Source organism: Boleophthalmus pectinirostris, unplaced genomic scaffold (assembly GCF_026225935.1).
Source record: "Boleophthalmus pectinirostris isolate CB_2022bp ecotype Guang Dong unplaced genomic scaffold, ASM2622593v1 HiC_scaffold_6, whole genome shotgun sequence".
Lineage (NCBI taxonomy): Eukaryota > Metazoa > Chordata > Actinopteri > Gobiiformes > Gobiidae > Boleophthalmus > Boleophthalmus pectinirostris.
The window spans coordinates 23,467,923-23,482,317 of record NW_026571447.1 but is presented as its reverse complement, the minus strand read 5'-3'; the positions used below and the strand labels follow the sequence as shown (position 1 = coordinate 23,482,317).

Genomic DNA, 14,395 nt, shown 5'->3' with positions numbered 1-14,395 from the left:
TGTGATCCATGTGTGCCTTTAACATGTTCATATTTAGTTGATATGAATGTCCATTTGAAACCAACTATGACCATCAGTCCTAAATTTGGATTTCATAGTATTACTACATAGTAGTTTCTCTCTTTTTCTCTTTTCTCCCCTTGCTTCTGTCCATTGAGTTTGCAATTGTTAAAAGGAGGTGGTGATTGTAAGGGTGAGTCAGGCAGTCAGCATGCCTCTGCAGGTGTCTGTCTCTCTCCACTCATATGCACTTAGTCTGTCTATAAAAAGCGACAGAAGCAGGAGAGGTGTGAACAACAAAGAGAATGCCCTGAGATATACAGGAGGCAGGACGCCTAAGAAATATGGAGAGAAGAAAGAAGAGTCTGCACAAATGGAAACACCTTAAGCAACGCATGGCAGCCTTTACTTCTGAGGCTATGGCTTATTGCTTAAGATTGGTCAGTCAGCATGTACAGCATAGTTGTACTTTAAACTATGTAGAAGAATGTAAATGGTGGTGCCTATAGGACCGACGGCCAAGCCCTTATAACTGTAACACGCATTCTTATTATCCTGCAGCACTATTTTCCCCTCTGCTGGTTCAGATCCAAACTTTGTTTAGTGATTCATTATATGACTACACCACTACCATTATTCAATGTGCAGCTTTAGGCCAAACTAAGAACATTATATTGACTTCCTTCATCCAGAGCAGTGAGAAATGAAATGAGCACTGATCCTACCATGTACCGCCTGAATAAATAGTAAAGATAGTGTGTGTTTTTATACGGAGAACAAAGGAGAAAATAAGCTTCTCAAACACGTTGTCCTTAACAACACATTTCATTCAAAGCACAAACTTTCCTTTTAAGCCCTGTAACCAATTTGATTTGGGAGCCTTGTTGTAGCATTTGATTTTCTGATGTCCTGAATAGACTGTTTTCCGCAGGCATTTGAATTGCATCCTGTATAGCCTTGTAATTTTTCCTTTTATTCAGCTTTCTCTATTTGTAAGGACCACCGCTGAATAGTGCTCACTATCTTCACTGCAAAGCACAAAACTCAAGTGGCACAAAACCTTGAAATTATAATTAAATGGTGAGCTGCACTAACAGAAAAAACGAGAAAGAAAGAGCAAAAGTTTGATTGAATTTGAGTCCTGATGAATTGGAATATAATGTATGGCTAAGACGTTTTGTTTTGAATGGAAACTTTTCAAAATGGTATTAATAAGTTGAACATAAATGCGCTCCTGTGTATTGACAACAGGTGTGAGCAGTCCTCTTTGTTCATACTCATGGTTTTTATAGCATATGGATAAGTATATTTTCTGACAGATGGCCACATATTTGAGCACACAGCCCTTTTTGATCTGTCCTTTGATAACTAATGTTTATGTTTTTGATATTTGTTCATAACAGTTCATAATGTACTCTTTCTACAGGTTGGTGAGAGGCAACATGTGCTGGTGACAGAGGAGTCATTTGATGCCCAGTTCTATGTTGCGCACAACAAATACTACGAGCAGGTAGGATTCACAACATATTCATTGCCTCAGATCTAACCAAATCACTCAACAGAATTCCTCCGTATTGAATACTTGGCAGCAGATATTGCGACTTAAATATTTGCCGTTCTGGGTATGCTTTCCTGACGGATGTTTTTTGACACTAGCGCGTGATTGGAATACCAAAATAGTTGTCTCGGATGGCGCTCCGCAGATAACATACAATGAAGGAGCTGTAAATTAATCTGCATGTGATAAATATTTTGAAGCCGATCCAAGTCATTCCTCATTTTCACACTTAGTGAATCAGATCAGACGCTTTGCTCTGCATGTCACAGGCGCACTCACAGCAGGTGTCAGGGCTTAAGCTTGTATTGAGTAAAGTAGGTTATCACACAAACCCCTATATACGCACATACACACAGCCCGCGGTGGTCATGAGAGCATTTTGGCGGCTGATAGCAGAAGTACTTTTTCCCACTGTAGTAACATTAAGGTCGGCCCTAAAGACATGAACATTCCATCCTACACATAGGCAGAGGCTCGCACACAGCTGCTCACCTACACACCACCATGGCTTCAAAGACCTGCTCTCAACCTGTGAAAATTCACTTTAAAACATCTTCAAATAAATCAATTTCCTACTGCTTTAACCATCATCAGAAACATGTTTGAAGTTATGCTTTTTATTAGCGGGCAGGGCAGGGGATGGTAATATTTTTTGCTCCCTTCTAGTTTGCTCTCCTCCTCCGCTCTCCTCCTCTCAGGACCTCCTTCTGCAGGCTATAAACTTGGTGTCACCCGGTGCATGCGTATGTGCACAGAGCATGCTGCTGCCTGTACGCCAGCTTGTAACCCTGAGACTGGACTCAAGAGGAGAGTTTAGTGCCATGTTTTATGCTGTCTTTTTGGACAAGCTTTAGGCATGTTCCTCTAAATCACAACTTGACAGGGGAAAACATGAAGCAAGTAATACAGTATGTTCGTGTGTAGTGTAGTCGTATATCCTTCCATCATTTTGTCAAGTACTGTATAGGACCAGTGACGTGCCTCTGCTGTAAATATAACTTTCATTCAACAGCATGAGCTAGCTGCACATCATTGTTTGGAATTTTTTAAGAATAATATGAAAATGTTAAGTATTTTAGTAAATAAATTTGCACTATGTAACTTTATTTAACCACCCGCTTTTCCCCTTGGAGAGTTATGGCTTTGCCTGAAATCTGTAATCTAGTATTACTGTAAATGTATGTATCTTGCATTTATCCAATCACGGGTGTCTCTACTTCTGACTGTGAGCGCCATTGCCTCTCCACAGATCTGACCTGTGGATCTGTAACTTAGCCTGATGGCATCACCTTCTTGTCTCCATAGAGATAAATTTAATGACATACTGTGCAATATTCCCGGCAAACCAAGACCTTCTACATGGAGTCAAGTAGGTAACTGGCTGCCCAACAGACAAATGTCATAGTGCATCTTTAATTTAATACAGTACAACTTGCAGTATTAGTTTCATTATACAAAGGACATATCATTTTTCACAATGTGGCAAATATCTTACAAACCAGTAGTAACCATTAACTTAACAGACAATTACAATATTAACTTGAAATTGGTGTGAGAGTTTATGAGGCTTAGCTTAGCTACAGTAGAGTGTCCTATACCAGAAGGTTACAGGTTTCATCCTGTCTGCATCTAATCACATAAATAGTGCAAGTGTCCTTGGGCAAGACACGGGTTTATGTGTCTGAAAGAGCAGAGGTGAATCGACTAATGTAATGTATAGAGTGCCTGCAAACGTAAGCTATTTTATTCACAAAAAAAATAAAATACTTACTAAACTAAGGGCTGCATTTTTTAATCACAGTGCATTTTGATAGTTTTACAGACTGACAGGAGAAGAAATCTGGCAAGACAAAGAAGAGTAAAAGTAAAAAAGGAACAAATTGTTTCAGTGCAGAGGAGTGGGTGGTTTGTGAAATTAAGTCAAGTTAGGAAAAAAATGAAAAAGTCAAAGGTCAGGAGAGAAGTGGAAGAGTAGCAGGATGGAACTGCTGGAGGAGGAGCTGGGAGAGAAGGGAGGGGAAGGAGGGCGATGCTACAAAAAGTGCTGGGTGAAGCAGAGAGGTGAGCAGGAACAAATGGCCTACTTTCACTTTTTCCACCATCACATAATATCTATCCTGACGGCTGTAATCGACGGCCGGCCCACCTGTGAGCGAGCGCGAGAGGGGCGTGCAAGGCAGGAAGAGGTGTTTCCAATGAATTCAGACAAGCTCTTTTATCATTTAATCAGCCTGTAATGGGCAATGAACAGCCCTCAGCTTCACATCCCAAAGACGTGCTTGTGCAGCGGCGCTCCGAAGCACTCTCGCCCAGTGGTCAGCAGGTGTGTTGATTAGGCAGCTGCGTAGCGTTGGCCGTGTTCTGACCATCTCCTCTCATGCTCTCATATTCTAAAGCCATTCTGACAGATTAGCACTGATCCAGGCTTATTTGCACCAGCACAGCGGTAACTCCAGCACACCGGGTCACTGGCCGTCCCCCTGCCCAGTCAGTAGCTTAGCCCTGCCGAGTTGTGTAATGGTTAGCCAGACCACCACACGATCTGAGTCAGCGTGCAGCCGCCACACTTAAGCACACTTGCTTTAGACTTAAAATCCCTCAGCATGCTCCAGGGTTAGTGCTCTGCTGCCAATCTTCCTCCCACTGCAGTGCTGCTTGGCCGTGGGGCCGACAAAAAGACCTTTTCAGGATCTTGGATAGATTTGCAGTAATTAGTCCCTTTATTCCTTCTTCTTATTTTGATTTATGTAGAGACTCAGTAAAAAGTGGAGTTGTGTAAATTGGTTTTAACTGTGATCATTTGCTATGTTTCTTTTATAATACAACTTCCATAATGGCTTATTGCTTGTATAACATAGATTGATGTTTGACTAATAGTTGCATCTATACAGTTTAGCAAATGCATCACAACATTTGGAGAAAAGTGTATCAGTCAGTTCTGATGGCTCTTGTTGTAAACTGACTCTGAGGACTTAATCAGGTTGTGAGTGTAGTCCGAATATGCTGTGTAAATATACAGAGCACACCGGCTCTCAGACATTTCAGATAAGTCTGTATGTAAATGTTGATTCTGAAGAAGCAACAGCAGAATCACAAGAGGAAATCAGCTCTTTGACTTTGCTCCACTTTTCTTTGCCGCATGGCGAGACAACTTTGTGGTGAGTTTGAAAGTTGTTTTCAGAAGAACAACATTTGCATATGATCTTTATTTACAGGCATAAGACGTTAGGAACAAATTCCATTTCACACTAAGCCGTAATTACAACTCTTTGTTTCCTTTTCTTTCCTGCTGTGATCAGACAAGATTTATAGTTGCCATGGTGAAATAATAAGACAAACCATCAAATCCCGCTGGTTTTATCTCACAGCTGTTGCCATACTTTTTGACCTTCAGGGCCTTCTCAAATGGAGCTAGAGACATTCAGCTCAGTGTTGTTGTTAGCAGACCGGGAGCGGCTAAATAACAATATGGGCCGCGCATTAGGGAGAGCTGTTTTCAGTGAAAGTTAATTGAAAATATAATTGACAGATGTGAGTAAGCATGGTTTGTAGAGCTGATTTGATGGCTGTGTTTGGACTGCATACAGAAGTTTAGTTCACTTATTCATAGTAAAATTAAACTAAATTAAACACATTTTGGTATTACCAATTTTCTCACTCGACTAAAATACTGCCGGCTCTACTCTGCTGCTTCAATGGCCATCATGCCTCTAATTAGCTCTCTTAAAATGTGCAGTGACACTCGTGGATGTGTTCCTCCCTGTGTGCAGGTGCTGGTGCCCAAAAGGTCAGAGTTCAAAGGGAAGATGATTGAGGTGGACATTTACGAAGCAGGAAAACACTTTCTGAAAGGCCGTCCGGTCGAGGACAGCAAACCTTTCACTCCGTCCATCGTGGAGCCACTTCAGAAGGGACAAGTCTCTGGTCTCTCACAGGTAATCACACATACTTGGGCTCTAAGTGTTTTCCATCAAATCAGCCAGTCGCATGATTAGCAAGAATATTAGTCATTTTTCTAGCCACATTTTCTCGAGTTTTAGTTGATTGCATTAGGTAAAAATGGCTTTTTATTCTCATTTCCATGTTTTTTATGTGTACAGTTCAGTTTGTTCACTAGCCTTACTCCGCCATTTCCCCTTTTTTCTTTCGTTTGAAATTTGACCAATGTTCTTCAAGGCAAAACTTTGCATTGATGGTTAAATTGTTTCCTCCGTGTTCTTTTTATATATAATTGTGTGTAGGCGCATTTTCCTGAGTTTTATGTCGGCGAGTGCATTTTGAGTGCACATCTGTCTATCAGGGCACATTTATTCCAGTGAATCGTTTCCAGATAAGGCGCAGACCTCCTCTCCATCTCTCAGGCTCTCACTGTCCTTATCAGAATTATAAAATACTTCTGTTTACACCCGGCTATTCTAATTTAGTGTGGTTAACAGATGAAAAGTGTGTGAGAGGTTGTGCGTCTCGCCACATTTTTAATCCCTGCTTGTTTCCGCTGCCTGTGAAAAACCAGCAGTGTATCAAGCATAAGATAAGTAATTTAAGATAAGCCGTGGCTGACTAAACTGCCCCAGTCTTCATCCCCGCCACACACATACACGTTTCTATGCGATTAGGGGGACAATAAATTGACTTCCAGGGGTTTCCAATAGTCTTATTCCTATTAAAGCAAAACTAATCTGCACTATTCCACACATTGAATACATATGCGTTACACAGTATATACTTGTGTTTGCCATATAGTGCCTATATAGTGTTTTTACATCCGCATAGTGATGATAGTAAATTTACTTCCATAGGTTTCCAATAGACTTGCTCCCATTAAAACAAAACTAATCCGCACTATTCTTTTGCATACTGAACACATATACATTACACAATATATATATAGTATTTTCCATATAGTGCCATGTAGTGGTTTTGCATCCTCATATTGTAAGTGATACGAGGCCATGCACACACAAACAGCGTGTTAATGTATCTGTTTGACTGCGTGTTATTTTTCACTCTGACTAGCTGTAGCTTATAGCTCAGGACATGGAGCCACAGAGCAGAATATGATACACTTTCTAATTTCACACTCCATCAGCCTTTACTGTCAGAGGAGAGGGAGCGAGGAGGGCGCACATAGACACGTACGTAAGCGGTAGGGACACTGGCGAAGGGAAAACCCGCACTAAGAAAAGAGGAAGGGATTGAGGAAAATAAGATAAAAAGAAGGGAAACATTTCACAGCAAGACAAGCAATATGTCACTTTGCAGACTAAAGTTCTACTGCCGTGTTCAAAAAGTAGTTGTGTCTGATTTATCGAGCCGTTTACTGGACTGTGCAAAAGTTTCAGATAGATGGTGACAGTTGCTTTGCCTTATAGCCTAGAAACTTTTATGAAATCATTAATATTATTCATCAACATGGTGAGATCTGAACCTGAGAAAATCTTCTGTTTTGATGAGATCATTATGTAAATTGTCACTTCTGTTTAATGGAGCTCTATAGTCAAACGCAAACACTTTCTCCACCCACTCCTCCTATTGATCTGCCTCTGTCATACTCTGAGTGAGTGACAAGTGGATTGAACCTATTAGTGATGTGTGAACTCTCTTCTGGCTTTAGTCACCTTATAATAACAAGGTACTAACTGCAGGAATCAAGATGAAATCAACATCATGATCTTGGGCTCGGCTCTACAAGATTGTGATTTTATATTCTGTACATCTAGATTACTTTTTCCATATTGCATAAATATAGCCAGGTAGAAAGTATATCCTATGAGCGTCTATTGATGTATATATTTCTTTAAAACATGCGCAGCAAAGCCATTAGCTACCACCTGCTGCTAGTAAACACTTGATTTGTGTTTCAGTGCGTTGCCATAGATTGAGTTAATTGTTATTTTTGTTACGGATTGCAGTGTTTTTTTTAATTTTTAAGTGGGCTTGCTATCTAATTTAATTCCTTGATGTACCCTGATTGCTTCTAAATGTATTAATGCAAGTCCCTGCACGCAAATACATATGTCCAATTAACATATTGTTAGATGAAGTGATCTCTAGCACTGCTGCAGAGCATGTGTAAATCCCCAAGTCCTTCTGACCCACATCGACAGGCCTCTAATAACAGCAGAGTGGCACTTGAGAAGAGCCCAGTGTTAATAGATGACCCAATGGCATGGAAACCCACTCTCTCTGCTGCTGTATACACTTGGCCTGCTTACACAAGAGCCCTCCGGAGCATAGGATGTCCTTGACAGATGTGCAACCCAGCTCTGTCTTTATGATAAGCATCCAGGCCTATGAAGAAGAAGTAGTGACGCTCACGAATGCCAACATCTCTCTTTAAGTATTCTCCTAGATATACAGTGGTAGAAATGCACACACATACACATACAAGAGACATGGGTGGTTGGCCTATACATATTTGAAGACCATCTATTTTCTATGAGGCTCTGCATGGGTCCACCTCACACTGAGCTCAATATGTGCGAGTGTGTGAGATGAATGAGTGATTAAGACCAGGCCGAAAGAGACTCACCCCCATGTTACAGCACAGAGGTCTATAATTACAGGCTTTTGGTGCGGAGAAAAACACAAGGCCTGAGCCATGAGAGGGGAGTCCATGTGAGGAGCAGCATGAGAAGTAGCCCGAGCTGTTGCATACAAGATTCAAAGGAAGTTGGAAAAACTATGGGGACATAGCGCTAAGCCTGTTGTGAGGGATGCACATTATGGGAGATAAGACAATCTCTTTGGAAAAGAAAACGCATTTTAAAAGGGTGAAGTGTGGTTGGTAGTCAAAAGTGTGAGTTGTAATAATCAGGAAGCATTATTGGTTATAATAGAAAAGTCTAGTAATACTGTATGTGTACCAAGGCATAAAGCAGAAAAAATGTGGAGATTACAAAAGATCTTAAAGAGCATGGATTATGAAATTACGTGTTTTTAAATTAATTATGTAAAAGTAATCGCTAGATAGAGAACAATTATGTAATCCCAATATATATTTAATGCTGAAGTAGGTTCTAGAAAGAATATCTTGAGTACTAAATTGGAAATGCTTGCGGCATCTTGTAAAAAAAACAAAAAAACAAACATGTACATTATATATATAAGTAAATAGGTTACACATTGACAGAACTCTTTTTTTTTTTTTTTTTTTTTTTTTTTTTTTTGGCGGCAAGACAACCCCTGAAAGACTTCCATAGTGAAAGGTCAAAGTTGGCTTACCCTTCCAAACCGTCAATATAGAGGCTCATGATAAGGGTGATAGAAGCCTGAGAATGTCTGTAATCCTTTTGTGTCAAGTCTAAATAGATTCATAGATTGAGAGATGCAATGCCACACATTTTCAAGTGTGTGTGAAAATGCAGACGTGGATCTGGACGGATAGATTTATAACATGCCGCAATGGCCTATATACCATAAGTGCTGCGTGTGAGTGCTGTCGATGGGTAGGCATGAAAATGTATGGTTGGATTATGATAAACTGATGTTGGACATGATGACTAAGATTTACACAGCTGGTAGATCAAATGAACATGGAGACATGATTAAGTCCAAAAGTAGAATGGTGTTTTTTCTATTGTGAAAAGCTATACATGTTGAGGGATGTGATTAAAAAAAAATGTGATATTGTGATTTTTTCTTCATATTGAACTATGAACTGGAAAAAAAAAAAAAAAGATTTGAGCGCATTAACGAACAAACAGAATAGTCAAATTTCTTCTTTCCCTTTCTTTCCTCTGCTTCAAAACACATGCTTTTACTGGCTGTGGACCTCTTGATTAAAAAGACCCAAGTAAATCATTAACAAATGGAAATGACAGAATCTTGATTAGAATAAAAAAAAAATTAAAAAAAATTGAACAGCCCTATTTGGAGTACCAAAATGAGTGTATAAAATGAGTTTATGATGGAAATAATTGGTTTGATTTGAGACATTGCCACCAAAGCGAGTCTAGGATGGACTCTGAACTATAATTCTGGCACATTTCACTCCACTATGGCCACTATACCACTATGACATTTATTTTTATCATTGATTTCTTTTTGATTGCTGTTATTTTCCATTTTGTTCTCCCACATTTTTCTTCCCTAGAATGACATGTTGATTGAAATACTTGTTTTTGCCATTTTCAAACAAGACCAAGGTTTTTAGAGAGCGTGCATAGAGACATTTTTTGCTTGTATTGACATCTCCTATTTTTTGGCTCCTTGCTTTCTCTCTCACTGCTCCTCACCCGCGTGCCCTTCATTTACAGAAATGCCACTTTCCTCAGAGGGAGGGAAGGCCAGTAATGAGTCTTTTTAGCGCCACACAAAAGCCCAGAAAGCACTCAGCAGCACGGGTAAAGGGAAAAGTAACTTCACCAGTACCTCTCTCCTCAGATGAAATTAAATGATAGAAGAGAAGGGGCTCTGTAAGAAAAAAAAAAGATAGGAAGGTAGAAGGCAGGGGGAGATCATGAGACAAAAAGAAATCTTGAGTGTCATTCAATAATCAGCTCTTTTCACAGCATACTTTCTCTAAGAGACGGGGAGTATACGCCTCAGCTGCTCAACAAATTGACAGTTGGTGTAAAAGACAGAATAACAGGTAGAGAAGCTATACATGTGAGAAATGGTAATGAACAATGTCCCCACATGACTGTAGATTTACTGAATAGCGAAGCGACTTTACACTAGAGCTGTTATATGTGAAAAAACATGAACTCATTGAATATTTAAAAAAAAAAGATATGTGCCACAATCTGCTCATGGCAACATTGTGACAAAATTCAAGCATATATTATTTCAGACATTGCAATCGAAAGAGGGCAAAGCAGGGCAAATAAAAGATTATTAAGAAAGAGAAATTAATTACAGCGTTAAATCTGAATCACTGCTGTTTTCAAGTTTTGTTTTTTGTGATATAGAAATTTGCGTCTTTGATCTAGCAACAATATCTCACATTTTAGATAAAAAAGTATGAATTGTTTTTGTTTCTCCTTGTGCTCTCTGGTGTCTTCTCTTTGTAGTATTTCATCATTTCAGTCATCGTCCTCTCACTCATCTCATCCCATTCATTTTTAATCTATCTGTGTGTGCTCCATTTGGATGAATCAAGGGCGCCGCAAAGAGAAATTCACAAAACATACAGGTTTGCGTGGTCAATAACAATTCCATTTGGGTTTTAGCACGAGCGCTGGAAAATGGGATTGCTATTACTTTTCATCATGCGGCCACATAAACACACAGTGGCTCTGAGACTGGATGTTTCATTAGTAAAACATAGCACACAAATATAGTTAATATATGCAGGCTCCACAGATGTGCGGCTCCCCTGGTGTGCCTGGCAGACTCCTACTCGCCCGCAGGCATGTTACAGACATGGCTCTGCACAAGGCGTCAAAAACACACGGATACTCATAAGTATAATGTAGCAACAAAATCCCCATTCACTCCAAACAATCGAAACCTGCTTTAGCTCCACTTCCAGCTCCAGTCCATTGTTGCCTTCGTGTTGCATTATAATCTCACATGTTGTCAGATGTATTGTCAGGAATGAAAGAAATAAAACTAAAAAGATTATCTTCCTGGTCAGGATACATTTAATCCTCTCAAATCTATTTTTAAAGTTTTGAATCGCAATGTCAAAAGGTTTTACTTGGCCTTTTGGTGACTGTGTTTACTGTAGTAGCAAATGATTTGTTTTCCCTTCAAAACAGCAGCCGCAGCTATTTTAAGCACTTCATTTAGCATGTCAAAGTGTATTACACGGCCTATGCTTCGTGCACGCTGATGAACCAAACTTACTGTAACAAAGGGGGAAAATGATAGGCCATCAAAATATCAACCATGTCTATTTTCAGGATGCTTTCCGATCATATCACATAGAATTACATATTATGCTTGGTGTACAATGGAGCAAGGTTTCAGATGTCCTGAACCCTCTACTGCCATATGATTTAGTTAATGTTTCAGTTTCCTTTTTATAGGCGCCATGTTGAGTACTCTTGATCACTCAAAAATATTTAGTTTTCAATTGTTTAATCTGACAAGTGCAAAATGTTCACATTGAAACTCATGTATCTGCATTGCCATTGCCACTGTGTCCACAGTCTTTCTCAAACTGGTAGATTGGGTAGTTACTTTCCTTTTTTCAAGGGCTGGTTTTGATCAATTGTGTGACTGTCAAACATTTGCGTTCTAATATATTGTTAACTGTCAGTTTACCTCACCCAACCTTTGAATTTTAACCAGTCTTTTGGCTGAAAAAAATCATACTAAAATTGGTTTAATAAAAATCGTTCCTCTGTATAATTACACCATATTTACCGCTGTGTATCACATTGTGGCTGGTGTATTTGCACATGGGACCATTGCACATATATTTACTATAAAGAGCAGGAATAAAAGAGGCAGCCATAATACATTTCTCAGCACTTTCTGGGTGGAAGACTTCAGAACTGCTCCAGGAGGCGTAATGGGAATTTCAAGCCGGCAATTTTCTCCACATCTCGCCAACATCTGTGAAGGCTGCAGAGACTTGTTGGCTGCTGTGTTTTATATACACAGCACTGACCATATGTTCTGCTTATATCCAAGATTGTGTCAAGTGATGTCTTTTTCATTCACTGCATTGATTTCTGTCTTGCTGCTGCCCCATTAGTATGCAAGTAGGTTTCTAAAATAAATCTAAAACAAACACTGTACTGTATTTTAGGGCTGTCAAACCCAGATGTACTAATCAATACCAAAAGTTGTTTTGAGAGTAAAATAGAAAATGTGGAGCTTTTCTGAATAGTTTTGGAAAATATTGACTTTTGTCAGAAATAGTAACTGCTGGTGCCAATACCAACCCGATTATAAATGTACGATATCGATTAAAAACACAAGCTGTGTTAAGTAAATGGCAAAAGTCATTATAGAAGTTAATTACTCATATATTTAATTAAATAAATTATATTGTTTAAAGAAAGCACACTTCTACAAATAAATTTGTACAAATAAATTTGTAGAAGGCTTCTTAAGTAGGGGCTCCTGAAAGAATGCCTAGAGTTCCAAATAGGAAATGCATTGGCATCTTGTGACTCTCTGCAGCTCAAATCTTATCGCACTACAAACTAAATAATAATAATAAATTCTCCAGTAGTTCTGTTTGTGATGCTCTATCATTTATTGAACCTTAAGTCAATATAGTAGTTATTATGACATGCCTAGCCACAGCTGTTTTCTCTAAAAGGTGCCAAACATTGTCTCTCATATTTGGACTCAGTTGTACAGACATATCAGAGTGTCCAAATACCTGTGTGCTGGATCCACTCTGCCCCTCTGCTTGGTGTTAGATTGTTTTCCAGGAGGATTATTTTGCTCTCCTCCACCGCTGTGAGCAGAAAGGCAGGCATTATCCAGCAGCACTGCCTAGACCTGCACACAAACTCCCACACTGCGCTTATTCACAAAAGCCCCTCTCCTCCTCACCGGCATATGCACAGACACAGCGTGGCGGCTAGCGGGAGGTGAACTATCATTGATAAGCACGTCGCTCGCCTCTTCTCCTGGCCCTTGTTCTCTGCTCGTACTACTTTTCTCATTTCTTCCGAGTTTGGCCACTTCGCCCCTCTCCACTGCTCTCTCTCCCACTGTGCTGACATGCGCCCACTGGCACTTGGATTTTCACTTATCCTCCACACCAGTAATAGATTTTAGATGTGACTATTCAGTCTCTTTCCTGGCGCCCTGCTGTGAAGACACCTGCAGTGAGAAACAGACCCATAGACAAAAAGGCGATGTGCTGTCATAGAAAGAGTGTATTGGTTGGAGAAATAACTTTTTCATTTAGGTCACTGTATGCGCTTCTTATTGTTTTCTCTTCCTCTTTATTGATCTATCTTGTCTGTAAATAATTCAGTGCACAGTTTTGGCGGTGCAGTATGTAGGGCATTTAGAATGAGGTTTTTACTAGACTTTTATGTTGGAATGTATTTAGGAAAATGAACTTAAGAAATTGTATACAAAAATATACTTGTAACTAGGGATGGGCATTCGATTGCATTTTCTTAATCGATCGTCGGGAGAAATAACGATTGATTTTTGATTAATCATTAACGTTTTTATATTAAAATGATCATTATTATTACTATTACTAATCTGCATAAATAAACTCAACTTTACAACATATAAACCATAACCCCTATAGAGCCACATGAGCCTGTTTGAGATTATAATGTGTTTAATGCAGCTTTGTGCACATTTGTTTATGTTTTACAGAAACGAAACTTAAAACTGTATAGCTAATTTGCATAAACTAAAAGGACTGCTTTTAGCTCTTAGCACAGCTCTTTATTTAACAGTCATTTCGCTCACTTTATTTTGGCTACTGTTGTGATGAAAACACTGAAAAGTGTTTGTCTTTTGGAACGCATGCACTTTATGTTGCAGTAACCGGGATACTGCGTATACATGCACCATGACAGGTTACTAATGTGCATGTAAACGCATTCGTTGAGTGGTACAGTGATCTCCAAGGAGGTGTGCCAGAGCCAAAACATGGGACTGTGAGGCCACAACTTCAGTGTCTGAGCTGACACAGCCTCATCTCCTTACGCTACTCTACGCACAGTAACCTACATTTGGTTTGTCGATTAAAATGAATGTGATCGATGAAATTCTTAATGATCAATTATCAATTAGTCGACAAATCATGCCCATCCCAAATTATTTGCCGTCTAATGTCTTAATTTCCTTTCTAATCTTTATTGTACTGAGATGATTTATGTACAGTAGTACAGTATGAAGCCTATGGGGACTCTATAAACTGTGACCAGTCAGTTTCAGGGTTAATACTTACTCGAAACA

General features: G+C 39.4%; 1 protein-coding gene across 2 annotated transcripts in view; it reads left to right on the top strand.

The window, feature by feature from the left end:
• Positions 1–14,395, top strand: part of cdkal1 (CDK5 regulatory subunit associated protein 1-like 1) — a 145,226-nt gene that overhangs the window by 126,922 nt on the left and 3,909 nt on the right. For both annotated transcript variants that reach the window (XM_020937460.2, XM_055163361.1), the window contains exons 13-14: positions 1,427–1,510; positions 5,329–5,493. In XM_020937460.2, coding sequence (XP_020793119.1) covers positions 1,427–1,510; positions 5,329–5,493 — 249 coding nt within the window. The remainder of the gene's footprint in view (positions 1–1,426; positions 1,511–5,328; positions 5,494–14,395) is intronic.